At 38.4% G+C, this 24,750-nt stretch overlaps 1 protein-coding gene across 8 annotated transcripts in view; it reads right to left on the bottom strand.

Moving 5' to 3' along the window:
* LOC123504522 overlaps positions 1 to 8,519 on the bottom strand; it is a 115,371-nt gene extending 106,852 nt beyond the window's left edge. For 4 of the 8 annotated variants that reach the window (XR_006674854.1, XR_006674858.1, XR_006674856.1 and 1 more), the window contains exon 1: positions 8,134 to 8,519. Coding sequence is in view for 1 of the 8 variants with exons in the window: in XM_045255106.1 (XP_045111041.1) it covers positions 8,139 to 8,198 (60 nt within the window). In the remaining 7 variants the exon portion in view is untranslated. Of the gene's footprint in view, positions 1 to 8,128 lie in introns of all 8 variants that reach the window. The other 4 variants (XR_006674855.1, XM_045255108.1, XR_006674857.1 and 1 more) reach the window with 2 other exon arrangements.
* Positions 8,520 to 24,750: the final 16,231 nt, after the last annotated feature.

Raw genomic sequence — 24,750 nt, 5'->3', positions numbered from 1 at the left:
ATCAAAAGCTTTTCGTCTCATGAGCTCCCCTTCTCTGACTGACTGCCTGCCTTCTGCCTCTTTCTCACCGCCGAAATGTTGCATCTCTTCCTATCTTTTATCACTATTTTCTTGCTAATTGCTCTACTGATCTTGCTAACTGCATGTCTCCCTTCCTCTCTCACCCTCGTTGCACACGGCTTTCTTCTTCCTCTCACCCCTATTCTGCCCAACTCTCTAATGCAAGAGTAAACCAATATTCTCAATCATTTATACCTTTCATTGGTAAACTCTGGAACTTCTGTATTTCCATCTCCCTACGATTTGGCATCTTTTAAGAGGGATTTTCCAAGACATTTGTCCCTCGTTTCTGGATAACTCTTGATTTTTAACGGAACTGGCAACGCAGTGGGCCTTTTCTTCTTTTTTTTCTTTTTAGCCCTTGGCCATTTCCTATCCTGCATACATAAAGCAAAAAACAGCGCGAATTAAAAAAAACATAGCGCTTTCGACCCTCACATATATAGACCACTAACTATCAAATGCGCGGCAAAGTTAATTCCGTTCACTCACTATGTCATTAAGTATCATTTGGTGGATCATAATGCTTCACAATGGTTGGAGGCCAAGGTGCCTAGTCAGTTCGGTGCTTCCATCCTCTGTTGTCATAATTTTCCGCTACGGAGTTTACGTTTTCTCGGACCAACCAAGGTAAGAAGTGTTTAATGCTTGATGTGTGTGTGTGTGTGTGTGTGTGTGTGTGTGTGTGTGTGTGTATATATATATATATATATATATATATATATATATATATATATATATATATATATATATATATATATATATATATATATATATATATATATATATATATATATATATATATATATATATATATATATATATATATATATATATATATATATATATATATATATTTCTTGTCAGTAGCCAGTCTCCAAAACATATATCAATCTATCAGTGTAGTGTCTAATATATATATATATATATATATATATATATATATATATATATATATATATATATATATATATATATCTTATCGGTAGCCAGTCTCCAAAATATATATCGATCTATCGGGCTAGTGTCTAATATATATATATATATATATATATATATATATATATATATATATATATATATATATATTTCTAAAACCCGTGAGAAAATACATCATCCTCCAAACTATATGGCTACTAATATCAAGATTTTACCCTTGAAAAAAAATCAAGAATCAAGTACAACTAATTTCGCATTTATGACGAAAACTGCTGAGATCCTCGTTGATGGGACATCTAGAGGTGTCCACAGTTCTTTTATCAACTATATATCATACTTGGATTATGTAATGGGCATTATATTCCATTATTCCAGTAGTAAGCAGGGAGCAACAGATGATAACGTCTGGCTAACTGAAAAAGTGAACGATTATCAAAGAACTGCTACACAATCGGACTTTAAACTGAATGAAAAAAAACGCACAATTGATACCAAATTCATCCGCGCATTTGATAGAAATATATCCGAGCTTTCAGTGATGACCTACCACGGTTTTGATATAATATATATATATATATATATATATATATATATATATATATATATATAATACTAATTTAATTACTCCATATATATTTCTTCGACATCCCATTTTTAACATTCGATCTCTTTTTCTCTTACTCACACATTCCAAGTCTCAGCACCGTATCGTGTAGTAAGCATTATTATTCTTTCAAACAATATTCTATTTACATCCGTTCGAAGTGCCCTACTCTAAAAAAAAGGCTATTCATAACTTCAAATGCTTTTGTAGTTTCGATCACCGTAGCACTAACCTCTTTCTTTATTCTACCAACTTTTTTTCATCTTTTCAACTTACCAATCGTACCATACAACTTATAGACATCCCTTATCCCCTTTATATCAATTCCATCACATGCTTTTTCTATATCCATAAAAGCCCTGAAAACTTCTTTCTCCTTTGCTAAATAATTTCAACAAATGTATCTAACAACAAAGCACATACCTGCTCAACACGATCTATTCCTCTGAGGTCCTCTTGTATGTACAGCAGATACTATATATTGAACTTCTCTGATTCTCCTTATCTCTCTGACTACCCAACTATCTATCTATCTATCTATCTCTATATTGTTACAGTTAATTGCTGCTCACCGGGGAGTATGACGCTCCACAGGATCCCCAACACTATTTCACAGCAGCCGCAACACTCAGGTTCTTTCTGCTGAAAATGTGCAAACTCTAATAGACTGCTGTTCCCTCACGGCGTCACAGCTGCCCTGAGAGGCGACGAGATACTCTGCTCTCACTCGTGCCTACTAAGGATTTGGTAATGACGCCAACATGTACCAATCCCTTCCCTGAGCCTTGCACCCAGCTCCAAGTAGTAGACAAATAATACTACAGAAATAGAGGTCGCCAACAGTATATAACTTCCCCCACTGCTAGGGAACCTCCTTAGCAACTCCTTCTCCTCCTACACCAAACTAAGTAGAATTTATAGATGGTATATGAGTTGTGTTATGGGCGAGGCCTTAATACTCCGTAGAGAAACTGCCCACAAGGACAATTCCACCCACTTCTCTACGGGAGTATTAATGCCTCTCCACACGTCTTGTTCTCAGACTGTAAGTGCCCACAGACTGGGACAAGACGCGTGGTGTATAATACTATATTACTTAATGCAAAACATGCTTGCCAGCACCTGTCAAGACTGACTTCCCGTGCCTACGGCTTACTACGAGACACGATGTGTATTCCACATCCGGTGGTATACACAAGCCCAGCTACCAACTCCGGGTGACAACCAGCCACGCTGGGAGTCAAGATACTCGTAGCTAACAGGTCGTACAGACGATTACTGCACGCCGACTGGGAGACAGCATGAAGCTTCCCACCAGACAACCAGTGTGTGGCTACGGCCACTACAAACAGTATACTACAAAAACTATACAAAACGATGATGGTGGCAAACAGCCGCCCACCAAACCACACTGGTGACCATGACCACTTAAAAAAAAAAAAAAAAAAAAAAAAAAACGACAATCGGGACGAGACAGTAACGTCGCCACTCACCAAGAGGGGACAAACGCAAAAACACGGGAAATGCAGCCAAACCAGGCTACACTCCCCTGGAACAACAAACCCGTTGCTCCACACCGTCACGGCCTAACCAGCAGCAAATCAGCTTCTCCAAAAAGGGAGGCACAACTACCCAAGCCGAGACTGTTGAGCACCCAGAACAGCCTCGCAACAAGCGTCTCAACACTGCCAGGACCCCAAGGGCGCACGTGTCAACTCCGCTAAAGACTGGCTGGTACTGGCGTTTCCTGCCAGGCAGTGCTGCCAGATCAAGTTGCCAAAAGTTCCCTGTTTTGCCTAAAAATATTTCCCTATTTAGCGCAGCATTTCCCTGTCGTAGTTTTTAACTTCTTACATACGTACATACACACATTCGTATATATATATATATATATATATATATATATATATATATATATATATATATATATATATATATATATATATACACACACACACACACACACACACACGAATATATATAGCTGTCATAAGTTCAGCTATCAAGCAGGGGCGAGGGAAGGAAGGGGAGGGACGATATAGGGATGTCATACGTGTCATGACACTGTTTGGGTGAATACGGGTCTCTAACGGTCTCGTAGAATACAGGTTCAGCTAGCTAGCAAGGGCGAGGGAGGAAAGGGAAGGGACGGTATACGGGTCTCGTACAAGTCATGACGCTGTTTGGGGATGAGATCGAGAGACCTCAGAAGTAGATTGAAATTCAATTGAGAGGGAAAGGAAACAATAAATAATTGATAAAAATTAATACAAATAATTATTGTACGGATGACGGGTGAAGAGGATGGGAGGAGGACAAGGGTGGGGACTGCGGATGAAGGGTGTCAAGTCCGTTGGTCAAAATTTCGCTAGATTTTGGAACATTTTGAATTTTCTTCCCTGTTTCCCTGTTGAGACCTAAATTTCCCTAAAACAGGGAAATCTCCCTGCATCTGACATCTCTGCTGCCAGGCACAACGAGATCGAGAACAGAAAAGGGGATGGTGGCCACACAACGGAACAGCGAGAGGCTGTGCTGGGGCCGCCATACACACGAAATAATAAGAAATAAAGGAAATATATATATATATATATATATATATATATATATATATATATATATATATATATATATATATATATATATATATATATATATATATATATATATATATATATATATATATATATATATATATATATATATATATATATATATATATATATATATATATATATATATATATATATATATATATATATATATATATATATATATATATATATATATATATATATAAGTTTACCTATTAGCTAGGAATCACACATTTAACAATCTAACAAACTATATGATAATGATCTCACCCGCATCCACTTTTTTTTTTTTATCACACTCTTCTTTGTCTCCGTTACACCTGTTCTCCATTTTTACACTTTCTATATGTAACCGTCATAGTACATTTGCTCAAGCATCTATCCCAAATGCCTTAATCTCAGATTTTTTTTTCTTCCATATTCTGCAGTTTCTTAAAATACTTTCTTCACATATACACCTTATCCTGCCTAATCGACATTCTCTTATCCTCTTCTTCCACCTTCTCTTCACTACTTTTGCAATTCTCTACTTCTTTCCAAGACACTGTAACTCTCTTGGACATCTGTTAACTTCTTCCTTCATTTTTCATCAGTCTTCCTTTCAGCATCATACGTATCTCTTTGCTTATCTTTTACTTTCCATGTACCTCTCGTGACATTTTTTTGTAACTACCTTAAACATCTCCCTTAATATCCTCCACCTTAACCTTCTTACATCACCATTCTCTTACCTTTCTCACTCTACCTCCCACTCGTCTCACCACATACCTCAGCACTCTTCACTAGTCTACTTATGATTTTTTTTTCATTACCTGAATTTCACTCACCTGTTTTCTTAATAGAGTCCTTTTTCAACTGTATCTGAAATTCTACTGCCTTTTCTTTATTATTTAGCTCTCTCACTTTCTGAACATTCCTACCTTCTCTCCTGAATATCTCGTACTATTCCATTTCAGAGAGATGAGGCACATCTTTTAATACTTTTCTTGTTTCCCTTACCTATTTTCACACATCTTAACAAATTACTATCTAAACCATAGAACTTCAAGACATCCCACTATCCTTCCATATTAACGGTCATTTTTTTTCTAAATCCATAAAAAATTAGAATACTTTTCCAAATATTTAGACAAATTTGTAATATAAGCATGAATGATGAAAACGCAACACAGTAGATACATTCCGCATTTTACTATTCCTACTCTCTCACACACACTCGTTCAATCCCTCCCTCAATAACAACATAATAATAACAGTAAAATTAAAATGAAATACGGCAACAACAATATTAATTATAATGATGATGATGGTGGTGATGATGATGATGATTATAACAATAATAATAATAATAATAAAAATAAAAATAATAATAATAATAATAATAATAATACAATGATAATAATATAATAATGAAAATAATAATAACATTACTATTATTAATATCAATAATAATAATGTGTGTGTGTGTGTGTGTGTGTGTGTGTGTGTGTGTGTGTGTGTGTGTGTGTGTGTGTGTGTGTGTGTGTGTGTGAGAGAGAGAGAGAGAGAGAGAGAGAGAGAGAGAGAGAGAGAGAGAGAGAGAGAGAGAGAGAGAGAGAGAGAGAGAGAGAGAGAGAGAGAAACATTGAGGAACACCTAGACAAACACGACTTGATAAAATCAAACACAACATGGATTTACGAAGGGAAAGTCGTGTCTTACAAACTTATTGAGCTTTTAAAGTAAGGTTTATGAGGCGGTAGATAATGATGATAATTACGACATTCCTTACTTAGATTTCAGTAAAGCCTTTGACAAGGTACCTCATCAGAAGCTCTTAAAAAAGGTTAGAACCACGGTATAGAGGGTAGAATATTAGGCTGGATTAAAGCGTGGTTAGACGACAGGCGACAGAGTGTAGTACGAGTACTTAATGGATCTAACTCCGAGTGAGGAGAAGTAGTTAGTGGGTTGCCATAGGGCTCAGTTTTAGGGCCATTATTATTTATAATATATATCAACGACTTGGATAGTTGAATTAATAGTGACACTAGTAAATTTGCAGACTACACAGATGGCCTTGCAGGCAGACTTGGTTAGGATGAAAGAATGGACAGATAGATGGCAAATGCAGTACAATATTAACAAGTGTAAGGTCCTGAGCGTAGGTAGAGATAATCCAAGCAATACGTACACGATAAATAACGTGGCACTAGGAAGTTCCAAGTATGAGAAAGATTTAGGAGTCATAGTTAGCTCCGATCTCGGTACAAGGAAGTAATCTATTGAGGCCAGGAATAAGGCGAATAGAGCATTGGTATTCATTTTTAGAATTGTTAAAAGCAGGAGTCCTGAAGTAATGCTAAAATTATACTTGGCGCTGGTCAGGCCAGATCTTGACCATGCGGTACAGTTCTGGTCCCCACATTACAGGAAGGACATAGCTCTGTTGGAGTCAGTGCAAAGGAGGATGACTAAAACGATACAGGGGATGAGGGATATTCCCTATGAAGAGAGATTGAAAAAACTTAGCCTGCATTCCTTAGAGAGGCGTAGATTAAGAGGAGACCTGATAGAAGTATTTAAGTGGTATAAGGGTTTTAACAGAGGGGACATGAATGTAGTTCTTAGGACCAGTATCGGGGACAGAACCAGAAATAATGGGTTTAAACTTAAAAAAATCAGGTTTATGAAAAAAATGGGCAGAAACTGGTTTTCAAACAGAGTGGTTGATGTAGTGGTCATGTATGTAGTCAGGGCTGAGTCAATAGGGAGCTTTAAAAGGTTCGATAAGTTCATGGATGGGGATGATAGATGGAATTAGGTAGCTTAAGCACACAGGGACTGCCTCGTATACACCTGGCTTCCTCTTGCAGCTTCCCTCTTTTCTTTTATGTTTTTATGAGAGAGAGAGAGAGAGAGAGAGAGAGAGAGAGAGAGAGAGAGAGAGAGAGAGAGAGAATTATCTTTACCTCACTCAGAAAACACTTTTGTACAACTAAATTAGTTCTTTTTTTCTGCTTTCTTTTTTCATAGTTTTTGTACCATGTTAAGAGTTTTTCCTCTTATATCACTTCACTTGTACTTTCGTTATTTGTATCATCCTACTCCACTTCACAAGAGAAAGGCACAGTGGAGTTCCGAAGTGATAAAGATGGATAATAATAAGCATAATGATGATGACGATGATGATGATGATGATGATGATGATGATGATGATGGTAATAATAATAACAATAATAATAACAAAAACAGAGATGATGATAGCAACTATAGCAATATCAACAAGAACAACAATAATAATGAAAGTAATAATAATAAAAACAATAATTAAAAATAATAATAATAATAATAATAATAATAATAATAATAATTATTATTATTATTATTATTATTATTATTATTATTATTATTATTACTATTACTATTATCATTATTATTATTATTATTATTATTATTATTACAATAATAACAACAATAATAATAATAATAATAATAAGAGAGAGAGAGAGAGAGAGAGAGAGAGAGAGAGAGAGAGGGAGGAGGAGGAGGAGGAGGTGAATCTACAAATCTTAAGTAGCATTACATTCCTTTAACATTTCAGCTAATGTCACCTACATTTCATGACACTAACTCATGTAATAAAAAGAAATCGAAGGTAACAAAAAACGTAAAAAATAAAGAAGGAACGAAAGAAAATAGTGTAGTACAGAGACTTAAATATCTAAAGAATAGGAATATATATATATATATATATATATATATATATATATATATATATATATATATATATATATATATATAAGAAATAATGAATACAAGTAGGAAAAGTTACTTATAAGAAGAATTCGATTATATTGGCGCAAGTAACCAAACAAGTATATACAACCTCACTTGACATGCCTATTATAATGAAAACTGAGAAGATAGAGACAAAAAATCAACATCTCACCTTACCTCACCTGTCGAGTACACGGAAATGAAGAGATGGTGGGCAGAGTCACTATGCCAACAATTAACATGTAAAGAAGTCACTTGTCTGACACACTCATCGATCACTACCAAAACACATTATCAAAATAGTTATGGTTGTAGCAGCTGATAAGTAGACGGTGGATTGGTGTATTCCTGGTGGATTGTCACTATACATACAACTGATGCGAGATAAATTTCTGACTAGGTAAGTTATTTTATATTAAGGGTGACAGGACACTGACGGCAGGGCACGATGGGGTGATCAGAGATGTCATCACCAAGAAAGCCAGCCCGTCTTACGAAATAGGTGGAGCAGCAGCGTTCGACATCACCACATGCTCCATATGGCAACAGTGACACGGTGCTTTAGGAGAAGTAGAGGGAAGACTGAGCTGCTCTGTGTTCGTCCTAACTCTCATACGGTTCTCATCCTAGAATATTTTCACCATGGACGTGCTTAATTTTTATTGTTGATGCAATATCATTTTCGGTACACGTAATGCATATTCAAAGTAAGCCCACAAAAAATGAAAAAAAATGTCATACTGCCGTAGAAAGGTTTGTGCGTCCGGCAGCGACGAGTTACGTTATGCTCGATCAGGGGCAGATGGAAGAAAAAATGTGCCTCCACAAGGGAACGTTTGAAAGACAGTCGTCCTATTTACTGTTCCTGAACCATTCAATACCGTGTCGTAGAGTCCTGTAGCGTATCTTGACTTATAACATCAATCATCTCCTTTCTTCTAATATATTAGACTAAATAATTAGATAAATATTAAAACTAAAATTCCATCTAGTAACACGAATATTAGCAGATAAATAACAACTATGATCGTTGGTTTCTTACAAACTCCATGCCACTTCCTAACCACTTACCTAAATTTAATATCTACATTATATTTTCGTTAATAATTCTAGAAAAAAAAACCTTCATCATCCTATCTAATCCTTTTGTTTTTCCCTCACTGCGATCCCAATATCTTCATTGTTCAAGTTTTTCCGTGCTAACTTGCGGCCTTTCAGCCTTTAAAGAAGTACTTATCCATCTGTTGCAATCATCTTCAGGTTAGGCAAGAAAAGACATGAAATAGTGAAAAAAAAAAAAAAAAAAAAAAAAAACCAGTTATGTCTATTTCAATGAAGAAAAGGAGAGAGAAATAAATACAAGTATTAGACAGGTAATGTGTGTGTGTGTGTGTGTGTGTGTGTGTGTGTGTGTGTGTGTGTGTGTGTGTGTGTGTGTGTGTGTGAGGCCTCTCAAACAAGGGCATCACCTGCCTGGTAAGTTGACTTATTACAGGTGAGTCAGCACGTTCAGGTCATACGCTTATTAATTTACTGCCATAACCAATATGCGCGACGCAAAAAAACGAATGCACCGTCGGCATAACATTATAGGAACAGAGAGAGAGAGAGAGAGAGAGAGAGAGAGAGAGAGATTATCGTATAGATATATAATTGCAAACTACTTGTAAAATTCAATTTTTTTTATGTGTAGGTATCAGAAAGTAATAAATACATACGGTATCATATAACATCAAAATAATGATAAACAAAAAGAAAAAATTAAACACTCTACACTAATCATGAAAAAAAAACATGCTGAGTCATTGTTTACTCACCACAATTGACCTAACGAGTCCCGCTGTTGATATGGCGACAAGGACGACGGAAGCGGCAGGTGCGGATGCAACTTGCCCTTATCATTGTTTAAGGTTGCTGCAGCGGTCAAGGTAACAGTTCAGCCATGTCACTAAATTAACAACATTGTGGTTATCAAGATTGACGGCGGAAACGGCAAGTTGACTCACCAATTATTATTAGCTTACTCTGCGTTACTGACTTTCTTGTGACTCCTGAAAGCGCATTTCCGTCATAGAGATTTTTTTTTTTTTCGCATTAGAATATAATGTGTACATATGTATGTGTATATGTGTGCATAGAACCATGGTGACCGCCAATGCAAGATGTGTGTGTGTGTGTTTGTGTGTGGTCTTGCATTTGCGATCACCATGGTTCTATGCACACATATACACATACATATGTACACGTCATATTCTAATGTGGAAAATTCTAATCTCTAAGGCGTAAATGCGCTTTCAGGAGTCTGAAATAACAAATAATAATAATATCTGATGAGTCAACTTGCCGTTCCGTCAATCTGAGAGAGAGAGAGACACACACACACACACACACACACACACACACACACACACACACATATATATATATATATATATATATATATATATATATATATATATATATATATATATATATATATATATATATATATATATATTGGTAGAAAACCATTCTGAATGCATGTTCTGTTAAAGTGTACAGCAGTAATTGGATTGTTTACTTTGTAGGATGTTTTTTCAATGCTTCTTACTAGTGAACGGATATTATCATTAAGATATATAAGAAATTTTCGAGGTCCATATTCTTTTTTCTTAATCGGCTGGTGTTTGTTGTTTGTTTTCTTTCGAGGTACCTTTCGGCCTTCTCAAACCATATTGAGGAGAGAAGTGAACCATGTGAGGTGGGGGTTGGGTGGTGGTGGAGGGGATAGACAGTGGGGGTGAAAGAAGAGTGTAAAGGGAGGAAGATAAAGATAGGATGAAGATATGAAAGTGGTAGTGTGAAAGAAGACGGACTTGCCATCTTGTTGAGTGATACATTGTTCCGTGTACTTTGTATTTATGTATTGCTTATGTTTCTTTTATCATAATAATTTAGTTTTTGTTATAGAGCAATTATTTGTTATTAAGTAACTCGTGTGTGTGTAAGTAGTTTAGGATTTAGTGGCTACCATATGCGTTTCTGGCATTTTAACTTGTATATAGCGGTGTTGGCGATTGTTTTGATATTTTATTTATTGTTTTCTTGAACCAATTGTGCTCCACTGCTTGTTCGTGTTCTTGTATTATTTTTGTGTATGTAGTTTCTCTGGGAATGTTTATCATTTTGTCTTATGTTTGGTCTCCTCTTGTGTAGTCTCATGTTGATTGGATCTAGTTTGGAAAGTGCATATAGGTTTTCGGTGTTTTTGGTGTACGGGTATCTTTCGTTGTAAAAGAAACATAGCGTTTCGTTTTGTAATAAGTGTATCTGTGTTTTACATAGATAGTGCGTTTAGAGCGTAAGCCGGGTAGGTGAGTATTGGAAGAACGCAAGTTCTTACCAAGTGTAGTTTGATGTTAGTGTTGAGTCATTCGAATCTTTCGATGGTAGATATTGCTATTTGTGCCTTGTTTGTTATATCTCTTATGTGCTCTTGATATCCACTTGTGCCTAGTTTAAGTCCCAGTATTTTGGCGTCTTTTGCGTACGGTATGTTGTTGCCGTCTATAGTAACAGATTCCTTCTTTTTTATTGTTACTGGTTGTAAAATAAATTTGTGTTTGTTTTGATTTTCCACTTTTTTCGTAGTTATTGACTTTATTTCTTTTCCGTGATCTTTGCTAGCATCTTTATATTATTATTATTATTATCATTATTTACCAGCGTATGTAATTATTAGCGTACTGTCGCCCGCGTATTGAGTGTAGATAAGTGCTGTCACTCATTGGAGCAGGGATGTCGTGTATATATATATATATATATATATATATATATATATATATATATATATATATATATATATATATATATATATATATATATATATGGTGTAGAGTGTTGGTGAGATACTGCTTCCCTGTGGTACTCCACTGTAAAAATTGAATGAAGGTCCGTTGTAGTTGTTTAGTGAAATGGATGCAGTTATATTGTCTAGGAAGTAGCAGAGTATCTTGTTGAGCATATCAGGTAGGTACTTTGTTGCCAGTTGATAATACGAAAAGCTTTTGATTCCTATTTAATAAATGTCTGAGAGGGAAATACCCCTAAACATGCCAAGAATGCTCCATACAAGAACGGATAAGGTCCTTGTACAAAGGAAGCAATTGGGGAAGCGAGAAAAACTGGCGGAGACGCTTCAGAACGTCTACTTCATTGAAAGAGGTTTTAGCACGAGATGAGAAGTGAAGTTTCCAGTTAAGATTATGAGTAAAGGACAGACCGAGGATATTCAGTGTGGAAGAGAGGGACAGTTGAGTGTCACTGAAAAAGAGGAGATAGTTGTCTGGTAAGTTGTGTCGAGTTGATATATGGAAGAATTGAGTTTTTGAGGTGTTGAGGCCTACTAAGTTTTCTCTGCCCGAATTAGAAATCATAGAAAGATCAGAAGATAGGCATTTTGTGGCGTCCCGTCTCAAATCTTAACTTCATGAAGGGTTGATCGTATCTGGAAAGACCTGGAAAGGTCTAGGGTATTATCATCAGTGTAAGAGTGGATAAGGCAAAAACTTATGTTAAGGTCATTACTGTATAATAGAAAGAGTGGGTGACAGCACACAACCCTGAGGAACAAAACTGGTAATAGAATGAGGAGAACATTGGCGGTCTGTCACAGTTGCAATAGAATGGATAGAGAGAAAACTTAGGTAAGCTTGCAGAGAATATTATAGAAACCGTAAAAAGGTAGTTTATGCCAGACTATTAAAAGCTTTTTTGATAATTATGCTTGACGCAACAGCAGTTCCTCTGAAATCTCTAAAAGATGATGATGAAGACTTAGTAAGGAAAGATTGATCACCAGAAGAGTAGCCTTGACGGAATCCATACTGGCGGTCAGATAGAAGATTGTTAAGAGACAGATATTTGAGAATCTTCCTATTGAGGATAGATTAAAAACTTTAGACAAACGAGATTAAAGTTATGAGGTAGTAGTTTTAGGGATTTGAAAGGTCACCTTTTCTGGAACAGGCTGAATGTAAACAAACTTCTAACAAGAAGAAAAGGTAGAAGTCGACAGTTAAAAAAAAAGTTTGGCTTGACAGGGTGCAAACACGGAAGGATATATATATATATATATATATATATATATATATATATATATATATATATATATATATATATATATATATATATATATATATATATATATATATATATATATATATATATATATATATATATATATATATATATATATATATATATATATATATATATATATATATATATATATATATATATATATATATATATATATATATATATATATATATATATATATATATATATATATATATATATATATATATATCACGGGAATTAATGGGCTAAAGGGGATACTTTTTGGGGGATACCGCTTATCTCAAAGCCAACCCGCTAGGAAACCGTTGCCCCGATTGAGGATGCCCCCAAAAAGTATTCCTTTTAGCCCATTAATTCCCCTGAATAGCCCACACGGTATAAAAAAAAACAATATAAAAAAATATACTGTCCTTTCGTGCTTGCACCTTGTCAGGCCAAACTTTTTAACCACATTTGGTTCACAAGTCTTCCGAGGATTTGGCCCAGCGAATAGTCAGAGGGGGAGGAGAGGGAACGATAGGCCGAGAATCATCTAAGGTAGGGTTATTAGCAAAAGTTTAAGAGAAGAGTTCGGCTTTAAAGACAGATGAGATGGCATTGGTTTTAAATCAGGAGGAAATAATGGAGGAAAAGATGAAGAAGTAAAGTTATTCAATATATCTTTGACCAGATGCCAGAAATTTCCAGGTGAGTTGGATTTTAAAAGATTTGAACATGTTCTATTTATGTAAGAATGTTTCGCAAATTGAAGGACAGACTTGGCATGATTCCAGGCAGAAACGTAAAATACAAAAGATTCAGGTGATGAAGGCTCATTTTGTTGACAACCTCTCTATCATGTGTAGCACGAGAACAGGCCGCATTGAACCAAGGGTTAAAAGGGTTAGGTTGAGAAAAAAAAGAATGAGAAACGCAAGTCTCTATGCAAGACACTATCACTTCTGCTTCTGCCTTGTAGAGTGTGCCTCTTCAGGCAAAGGCTAGGAGAAGGAAGACTCCAAAATCAAACCAACAAGACCCCAACGACGGAGCTATCCAGCGCCGGCGGAAGAGGGCAGCGCCTGGCGGGCAGGCGACAAGGCGGGCCTTGACACATCAAGAACTCGGCAGCCCGATGCAACCAACATCGTAGAAGCTGCCTGTCTCATCTGTCTTGAGCTGCGGTGGAAACGATGTGGGCCAAGTGTGTGTGCGTGGCCGTCGCGCAGCCACGACCACCCAAAACAATATACTCAGCGACTGGCATTCTGTCGTTTCCTCCACCTCTCTTTATCAGGAGACGTTTGACTAACGACAGGACCCAGTACTCGGACACGAGTGGGAGCCGACGACGACTTCTGTTATGGGTTCAGCACACAGATGATTCTCTGACATGGAAACACTATTTATTCCAGGAAAAATCAGCATAATATCTACTTAGGTTCTCCAAACTGGCTGAGGCAAAATGCCAGAGGCACTTACGCCTTGGATATCCTGAGGAAGGATTGGAGAGATAGGACAAGATACATATATGAGTTTGTGATAGGAGGAACCGAAGGGAGTAGATAAGGTAACAGCTTAAGTAGAAGGATTAAAGATAAAGAAAAGATCAAGAATGTTGGGTGGTTCTCTAAGACTGTGAGTAATACGAGTAGAGAGAGCATTCCTGGATGTTGCGTCTATGTACGCAACGATTTAACTTGCTCTCGTGCCCACGCTTTTGAGTCTTCCGAATTTTCCACCATCTGGCTACGACTTAACAGTCACTCTCAAACTAAATTCATTTGTGCTGTTTATCTCTCCCCTAACTCTTCTGACTATTGTAATTTCTTCGACTACTTAACTTCTAAAGTGGAGCACATTCTGTCCCTCTACCCTTTCGCTGAGATTTTCATTATTGGAGATTTCAATGTTCACCACCAGCTTTGGCTTTCCTCTCCCTTCACTGACCACCCTGGTGAACTAGCCTTCAACTTTGCTATCCTCCATGACCTAGAGCAACTGGTGCAACACCCTACTTGTAATCCTGACCGTCTTGGAGACACGCCCAACATTCTTGATCTCTTCCTCATCTCTAACCCTTCTGCTTATGCTGTCACCCTTTCATCTCCGTTGGGCTCCTCCGATTACAATCTCATTTCTGTATCTTGTCCTATTTTTCCAATCCCTCCGCAGGATCCCCAAAGCGAAGGTGCCTCTGGCGTTTTGCCTCTGCCAGTTGGGGGACCTGAGGAGGTATTATGCTGATTTTCCTGGAATGATTATTGCTTCCGTGTCAGAGACCCATCTCTTTGTGCTGAACGCATAACAGAGGTGTTAGTATCTGGCATGGAGGCGTACATTCCTCATTCTTTTCTCAACCTAAACCTTCTAAACCTTGGTTTAACTCAGCCTGTTCTCGTGCTATACATGATAGAGGTACTTTTCCATCTCCTGAATCTCATGCACTTTATATCTCTGCCCGGAATCATGCCAAGTCTGTTCTTCAACTTGCCAAACACTCTTTCATAAATAGGAAATGTCAAAATCTTTCAAACTCAAACTCTCCTCGTGACTTCTGGCATCTAGCCAAAAACATCTCAAATAACTTCACTTCTTCATCTTTCCCTCCTTTATTTCATCCTGATGGCACCACTGCCATCTCTTCTGTCTCTAAAGCTGAACTCTTTTCTCAAACCTTTGCTCACAACTCCACCTTGGACGATTCTGGGCTTGTCCCTTCCTCTCCTCCTCCCTCTGACTATTTCATGTCTACAATCAAAATTCTTCGTAATGATGTTTTCCATACCACTACTGGCCTAAACCCTCGGAAGGCTTATGGTCCGTCCTATTGTTCTCAAAAACTGTGCTTCTGTGCTTGCACCTTGCCTGGCCAAGCTCTACCAACTTTGTCTATCGACTTCTACCTTTCCTTCCTGTTGGAAGTTCGCCTACATTCAGCCTGTTCCTAAAAAGGGTGACCGTTCTAACCCCTCAAACTACCGTCCTATAGCTTTAATCTCTTGCTTGTCTAAAGTTTTTGAATCTATCCTGAATAGGAAGATTCTCAAACATCTGTCACTTCACAATCTTCTGTCTGATCGCCAGTATGGCTTCCGTCAAGGTCGCTCTACTGGTGATCTTCTGGCTTTCCTTACTGAGTCTTGGTCATCCTCTTTTAGAGATTTCGGTGAAACTTTTGCTGTTGCGTTAGACATATCAAAAGCTTTTGATAGAGTCTGGCATAAAGCTTTGATTTCAAAACTGCCCTCCTACGGCTTCTATCCTTCTCTCTGCAACTTTATCTCAAGTTTCCTTTCCGACCGCTCTATTGCTGCTGTGGTAGACGGCTACTGTTCTTCTCCTAAACCTATTAATAGTGGTGTTCCTCAGGGTTCTGTCCTGTCACCCACTCTCTTTCTATTATTCATTAATGACCTTCTTAACCAAACTTCTTGCCCTATCCACTCCTACGCTGATGATACCACCCTACATCTTTCCACGTTCTTTCAGAGACGTCCAACCCTTCAGGAAATCAACAGATCACGCGGGGACGCCACGGAACGCCTGACTTCCGATCTTTCTAAGATTTCCGATTGGGGCAGAGAAAATCTAGTAGTTTTCAATGCCTCAAAAACTCAATTCCTCCATCTATCAACTCGACACAACCTTCCAGACAACTATCCCCTCTTCTTCAATGACACTCAACTGTCTCCCTCTTCCACAATGAATATCCTCGGTCTGTCCTTTGCTCATAATCTTAACTGGAAACTTCACATCTCATCTCTTGCTAAAACAGCTTCTATGAAGTTAGGTGTTCTGAGGCGTCTCCGCCAGTTTTCTCGCCCTCCAACTGCTTACTCTGTATAAGGGCCTTATCCGTCCCTGTATGGGGTACTCTTCGCATGTTTTAGGGGGTTCCAGTCACACAGCTTTGCTTGATAGGGTGGAATCGAAAGCTCTTCGTCTCATCAACTCCCTTCCTCTGACTAACTGTCTTCAGTCTCTTTCTCACCGCCGAAATGTTGCATCCCTTTCTATATTTTATCGCTATTTTCATGGTAACTGTTCTACTGATCTTGCTAATTGCATGCCTCCTCCTCCTGCGGCCACGCTGCACAAGGCTTTCTTCTTCCTCTCATCCCTATTCTGTCCAACTCTCTAATGCAAGAGTTAACCAGTACGCTCAATCATTCATCCCTTTCACTGGTAAACTCCCTCCCTGCATCTGTATTTCCGAATTCTTACGACTTGTCTTCTTTTAAGAGGGAGGTATCGAGGGATTTGCTCCCCTAGTTTGGCTGATGGTTTTTGCACTTTTTACACTTTTTAAGGAGCCAGCACTCAAGTGGGTCTTTTTGTTTTTTAGTCTTTCTTTTTTTGCCCTTGGCTGGCCCTCTTCCCTACGTAAAAATAAACAAATAAATAAAAGCAACATCTAATGATAAAGATGACCTGATTACGTCTACCTTAAACTCTAACTCATCTTCCTTGCCTGCTATCTCTGCTTCTACACCTTCCCCTCCTGTTCATTCTTCCTCGCCATACCATGCCTAACTTCCCTCGTAGAACTCGTTCAGGGAGGACAATGCATTTCAAACAAGACCCTGACTATTTATATTATTAGGTGAACTCCGTTCTTGAGGAGGGAGTATTGTAGGTGTACATAGATCCACCATTAGAAGTTCGAGGTAGTTTCCAGTAATGCGGTTTACACCTCGTTGGGTACTGCCACGGTCTCGGGCATTCAGTTGACTGGACGCCTACCTAGAACACCACACGCGCACACACATGCCTGCAATGGTTTTCTTTTCTCGTGACTTAAGCACCACCTGGAGTTTGGGGCCTCTGTTTTTATGTACTTGCTTTAGCCTTGTCTGAGGAATCTAACTGCGCCTGTGAACAGCGCCCGCAAATAAACTCACGGCACCTGTCTGGAAGTTTCTTTACCGATCCCCGCTCTACACACCTACCGAAACGATAATTAACTCCAAGCGAGGTCTAATAGCACTAGTTCAGAAGGTGCTGTGAAATTTCCATTAAAGCTAGTTGTGATCTCTCTGAACTTTTCTATTTGTGTCTCACTACTCAAGGGAGCAGTCACAGCCTATCCTATAAAGACAACTCTCCTTCTTCACACGAAACCTCATATACCTACCGCACACACAATCTCTTCACTTGAAATTCAAAATAAAAATGCCGACTCCAAATCCAGCCTCGGAGTCCCCTTCTGGGGAGGGGATCAGAAATGTCCCCACTTCTCTGTTTCCTCCTACTTTCTCTATCCTCATTTTCGTTCCAGAGCTAGATGTTGCGTCTAACTATGCAAAACTTAACTTGCTCTCGTGCCCAGTCTCTTGAATCTTCTGAGTTTTTCACTATTTGGCTTGTACTCAATAGTAACTCTCTATCTAACTTTATCTGTACTGTTTATCTCTCCCCTAACTCCTCTCTCTGCTTATAGTACATTCTTTGACTATTTAACTTAAAAAGTGGAGCACATTTTGTCCCTCTATCCTTTTGCGGAGATCTCCATCCTTGGAGATTTCAATGTTCATCACCAGCTTTGGCTTTCCTCTCTCTCTTCTGACTATCCTGTTGAACTGGTCTTCGACTTTGCTATCCTCCATGATCTAGAGCAACTGGTCCCACATCCTGCTCGTTTTCCTGACCATCTTTGAGATACGCTCAATATTCTTGATCTTTTGCTTGCCTCTAATCATTTAAGTTATGCTGTTACCCTCTTTTCTCCGTTGGGCTCCTCTGATCTTATTTCTGTAACTTGCCCTATTTCTCCAATCCCTTCTCAGGATCCCGCAAAACTGAGGTGCCTCTTGTGTTATACTGATTTTCCCTGGAATGATGATTGTTTCCGTGTCAGAGAACCATTTATGTGTTCAACGCATAACAGAAGTGACAGTGTTTTACATGGAGGCGTGCATTCCTCATTCTTTTTCTCAACCTATACTTCTAGACCTTGGTTTAACACAGCCTTTTCTCGTGCTGTACATGATAAGAGAGATTGGTCACAAAAGGTACTTGAGCCTTCCATCTCCTGAATATAATGCACTTTATATTTCTCCCCGGAATCATGCCAAGTCTAATCTTAAACTTGCCAAACACTCCTTTATAAATAGAAAATGTCAAAATCTTTCAAACTAAAACTTCCCTCCTGACTTCTGGCATCTAGCCAAAAACATCTCCAATAACTTTACTTTTTCATTTTGCCCTCTGTTATTTAATCCTGATGGCACCACTCACTCTACTCTCAAATCTTTGCTAAAACTCCACCTTGGATGATTCTGGGCTTGTCCATCTCTCTCCTCCTCGCCCCTCTGACTATACCATGCCTTCAATCAAAGTTTTTTGTAATGGCGTTTTCCATGCCCTAACTGACCTAAACATTCAGAGGGCTTATGGAGCTGATGAGATCCCTCCTATTTTTCTCAAAAACTTACGCCTTGCCCAGCCAAATTCTTCCAACTATGTCAATCGACTTCTACCTTTCCTTCTTGCTAGAAGTTTGCCTACATTGAACCTGTTCCTAAAAAAGGTGACAGTTCTAATCCCTTAAAGTATTGTCCTATACTAGCTTTAATCTCTTGCTTGTCTATTTTTTTTTTTTTTTTTTTTTATTTATTTTTTTTTTTTTGTAATCTATCCTCAATAGTAAGTTCTTAAACATCTGTAACTTCACAATCTTCTACCTGATCGCCAGTATGGCTTCCGTCAAGGTCGCTTTACTGATGATCTTATCGCTTTCGTTACTGAGTCTTGGTCATCGTCTTTTAGAGATTTCGGTGATATTTTTGCTGTCGTGTTAGTCATATCAAGAGCTTTTTGATAGAGTCTGGCACAAAGCTTCGATTTCAAAACTGTCCTCCTATAGCTTCTGTCTTTCTCTCTGCAACTTTATCTCAAGCTTTCTTTCCCGCCGTTCTATTGTTGTTGTGGTAGACGGCCACTGTTCTAAATTTATTAATAGTGGTGTTCCTCAGAGTTCTGTCCTATCACCCACTCTCTTCGTGTTATTCATTAATAATCTTAATTTTTTTCTATTATTCATTAATGACTTCTTAACCAAAGGTCTTATCCTATCCATTCCTACGCTGATGATACCACTCTATATCTTTCCACGTCCTTTCAGAAACAACTTCCCCTTCAGAAAGTCAATAGATCACGCAGGGACGCCACAGAACGCCTGAATTTGTATTTTTCTAAAATTTCTGATTGGGGCAGAGAAAACGTAGTAGTTTTCAAAACCTCAAAAACTCAATTCCACCTCCTATCTGCTCGACACAACCTTCCAGACAACTATCCACTCTTTTTCAATGATACTCACCTGTCTCCCCTCTTCCACACTGAATATTCTCAGTCTGTCTTTTACTCATAATCTTAACTAGAAACTTCACATCTTATGTCTTTCTATTAAAGCTTCTATGAAGTTAAGCGTTCTGAGGCGTCTCCGTCAGTTTTCTCACCCATCCAACTGCTAACTCTGCATAAGGGTCTTATTCGCCTTTGTATGAAGTATTCTTTGCATATTTGGGGAGATTCCACTAACACAGTTTTATTAGATACGGTAAAATCAAAAGTTTTTCGTCTCATCAATTCCCCTCATACTGACAGTCTTCAGCCTCTTTCTAACCGCCGAAATGTTGCATTTCTTTATATCTTTTATCGCTATTTTATGCTGAGTTTTCCACCATCTTGCTTCGATTCAACAGTCACTTTCTAAATCAATTTATCTATGCTATCTATCTCTCCCCTAACTCATATAACTATAGTACATTCTTTGATTATTTAACTTCAAATGTGGAGCACATACTGTCCCTCTATATTTTCCTTTCAGATTTCAATGTTCACCACCTGCTTTGGCTTTCCTCTCCCTTCACTGACCATCCTGGTGAACTAGCCTTCAACTTTGCTATCCTCTTTGATCTAGATTCTAGACCAACAGGCGAAACACCCTACTCGTATTCCTGATCGTCTTGGAGATACGCCTAACATTCTTGATCTTTTCCTTACCTCTAATCCTTCTGCTTATGCTGTTAGGGTACGTTTACACCAAGCGAATCAAATCGATTCAATTCATGAAGAATCGACACGATTCATGAATCGTGTTGATTCGCCACATTAGTTTCACTGTAACCATTTACACCAGGCGAATCGAGTCAATTAAAATCATGATGATTCATGACGATTCAAAATCAATGACTGGTTTGGACCCATTTTTTTTTATCAGTCAAGGCGATTCAGCCAGGAGTAAGCACCATGCTAGTGGACGTTCTCATCAATTTAGTAGGAGAATAACGTGCTATATATGATCTCAGTGATCCTGATCCTGTACATGTATTGCACTAAACAATAGCTAGAAGGAACTGCTGCAACCTACGAATTACTAGACAATGTTTTTCTACACGTTAAAGAAAATTTAAAAAATGACAACAAAAAGCGTTTTACATTTTCATTTCGCAACTGTAGGGTGTATCGTCTACCTTTGAAATGCATGGTACAACGTAATCGCCAGTCAGCCAGGTTCCAGCCAGAGTGGAGGGAGGGAGTGTAAATTTCCTTATATTACCCCCTGTGCCTCTGATTTCTTTAACTAAATACTACGGTATGGCACGTCACAAAGTAAAAGTTAATATGACAAAACAATAAAATTAACATAGCTGTATTTGTTTTATTATCCTCCACTTGACAGCTCCACCTGGTGAGAGTGTCATGAACTGAATTGGCTTCTGCTGTAGGCCTAGTACAGGTGGGAGCAAACTACGCCAGCTGGCCCGCATGCGGCCCGACAAATGTTAGTAAATTTGAAAAGCAAATTAATAAACAACGCTAGTGTGAACATGCATGTGAGGTGCTTTTTCTTCAGAAACCTTTAAGTTCGTATTTGAAATATTAAAGACTTTGGGTTAATATTGTATACGTCCTATAAGATTGTGCTTTTCTTAATGTGGCCCACCCCTGCCATAGTACTTCTTCTTGGTGACAGTCTCCACCAACATCTTAAACTATTCTGTAGTTATCCTAAAGAAATCCTAAAACCTCTCCGGATTAATAACCAAATTTGAGAACAAGTGTCCAAAGCTTCCAAATTCAGGTGTTCTAGAATTAATGGTATGCACCCATATTCGTTGCCAACGTCTTCGCCTACGCTTCCTCACCTACTGTAACCCTGCTGTTTAAATAAGACCTAATATGTCCATACTTCTCGAAGGTTACCTTGGTGTTGAATGGTCTGAATCATGTCAGTGATATGAATCAGCCGGTTGGAGCTATGCAGATTCAAAATTACTTAATTAAAATGATTCTTCATGAATTGAATCGATTCGATTCGCTTGGAGTAAACGCACGCTTAACCTATCTCCTCTGATCACAATCTCATTTCTGTATCTTATCCTATTTCTCCAATCCCTCCCCAGGATCCTCCAAAGCAGAGGTTCCTCTGGGATTTAGCCTCTGCCAGTTGCGGGACCTGAGGAGGTATTATGCTGATTTTCTCTGGAAGAATTACAGTTTCCGTGTCAGATACCCATCTCTGTGTGTTGAACGCATAACAGAAGTGATAGTGTCTGCCATGGAGGCGTACATTCCTCATTCTTTTTCTCAATCTAACTTTCTAAATCTTGGTTTGACACAGCCTGTTCTCGTGCTATACATGATAGAGAGGTTGCCGACAAAAGGTACTTGAACGTTCTATCTCCTGAATCTCATGTATTTTATATTTCTTCCCAGAATCATGCCAAGTTTGTTCTTCAACTTGCAAAATTTTTTTTCATAAATAGAAAATGTCAAAATCTTTCAAACCCTGGTGGCACCACTGCCATCTCATCTGTCTCTAAAGTTAAACTCTTCTCTCAAACCTTTCCTAGCAACTCCCTCTTGTATGATTCTGGGTTTGCCCTTCCTCTCTTCCTCCCTCTGATTATTTCATGCCTTCAGTTACAATTCTTCGTAATGGTGTTCTCCATGCCCTCACTGGCCTAAACCCTTGGAAGGCTTATGGACCTGGAGGGGTCCCTCCTATTGTTCTCAAAAACTGTACTTCCGTGTTTGCACCCTGCTAGGACAAACTCTTTCAACTGTGTCTATCGACTTCTACCTTTCATTCTTGTTGGAAGTTTGCCTACATTCAACCTGTTCCTAAAAAAAGGTTACCGTTCTTATAACTCTAATCTCTTCCCTGTTTAAAGTTTTCTAATCTATCCTCGATAGGTCAGGGAGGCGGTGGCGTAGTGCATAAGGTGATGAACGTGGGATCGGGCAGACGTCCACGCGTAGGTTCGAGTCCCACCAAGTTCTTCCTTGAAACTTTGTCATTTGTTGAGTGGTTTAAAGTTACCTACATGTCACCATGAAACCCAGGTTCTAGGCTACACCACAGATTCAGATGCAGATGCGGTAGAGTGGTGATATGGGCCCTAATATGGGTACCATTTTAATATAAATCAAAATGCCTGCACCACTAATGGAAGCTTAACAGCGCTTCCTATACTCTTCAAGTTACTTACAGGCGCTATAGGCCAAGACATAAAAAAGAAAAATACTTAAACATCTGTCACTTCACAATCTTCTACCTGATCACCAGTATGACTTCCGTCAAAGTCATTCTACTGGTGATCCTCTGACATTCCTTATTGAGTCTTGGTCATCCTTTTTTAGAGATTTCGGTGAAACTTTGGTGTCGCGTTAGACATATCAAAAGCTTTTGATAAGGTCTGACACAAAGCTTTGATTTCAAAACTGCCCTCTTACGGTTTCTATCCTTCTCTTTGCAACTTTATCTCAAGTTTCTTTTCCGACCGTTCTATTGCTGCTGTAATAGACGGCCACTGTTCTTCTCCTAAATGTATTAGTAGTGGTGTTCCTCAGAGTTCTGTCCTGTCACCCACTCTCTTTCTATTATTCATTAATGATCTTAACCAAATTTTCGACCGTTCTATTGCTGCTGTGGTAGATGACCACTGTTCTTCTTTTAAATTTATTCAGAATGGTGTTCCTCAGGGTCACCCATCTCTATCTATTATTCATTAACCAAATCTTAACCAAACTTGTTCCCTTGTTCCTATGCTAATGATACCACCCTACATTTTTCCACTTCTTTTCAGAGACGACCAACCCTTCAGGAAGTCAAAAGATCACGCAGGGAAGCCACAGAACACCTGATTTCTGATCTTTTGTAAAATTTCTGTTTTGGGGAGAGAAAACTTAATAGTGTTCAATGTCTCGGAGACTCAATTCCTCCATCTATCAAACAACTATCTCCCTCTTCTTCAATGACACTCAACTGTCCACCTCTTATACACTGAATATCCTCGGTCTGTCCTGTACTCATAATCTAAACTGGAAACTACACCTCATCTCTTGCTAAAACAGCTTCTATGAAGTTAAGCATTATGAGGCGTTTTCGTCACTTTTTCTCGCATAACTCTGTGTAAGGGCATTATCCTTCCTTGCATGGAGTATACTTTGCATGTTTGGGAGGGTTCCACTCTCAGTTTTATTAGATACTCTTTGGAGAGCCAGCGCTCAAGTGGGCTTTTTTCTAACTTTTTTTTTGCCCTTGGCTGGCCCTCTTCCCTAGGTAAAAAGAAAAAAAAAAAAAAAAAAGATAGGGTGGAATCAAAAGCTTTTCATCTCATCAACTCCCCGCCTCTGTCTGACTGTCTTCAGCCCCTCTCTCACCGCCAATATGTTGCATCTCTT

Source organism: Portunus trituberculatus, chromosome 16, assembly GCF_017591435.1.
Source record: "Portunus trituberculatus isolate SZX2019 chromosome 16, ASM1759143v1, whole genome shotgun sequence".
NCBI classification, from domain to species: Eukaryota; Metazoa; Arthropoda; class Malacostraca; order Decapoda; family Portunidae; genus Portunus; species Portunus trituberculatus.
The sequence above is the reverse complement of the archived record's forward strand: the minus strand, read 5'-3'. Positions and strand labels throughout refer to the sequence as shown.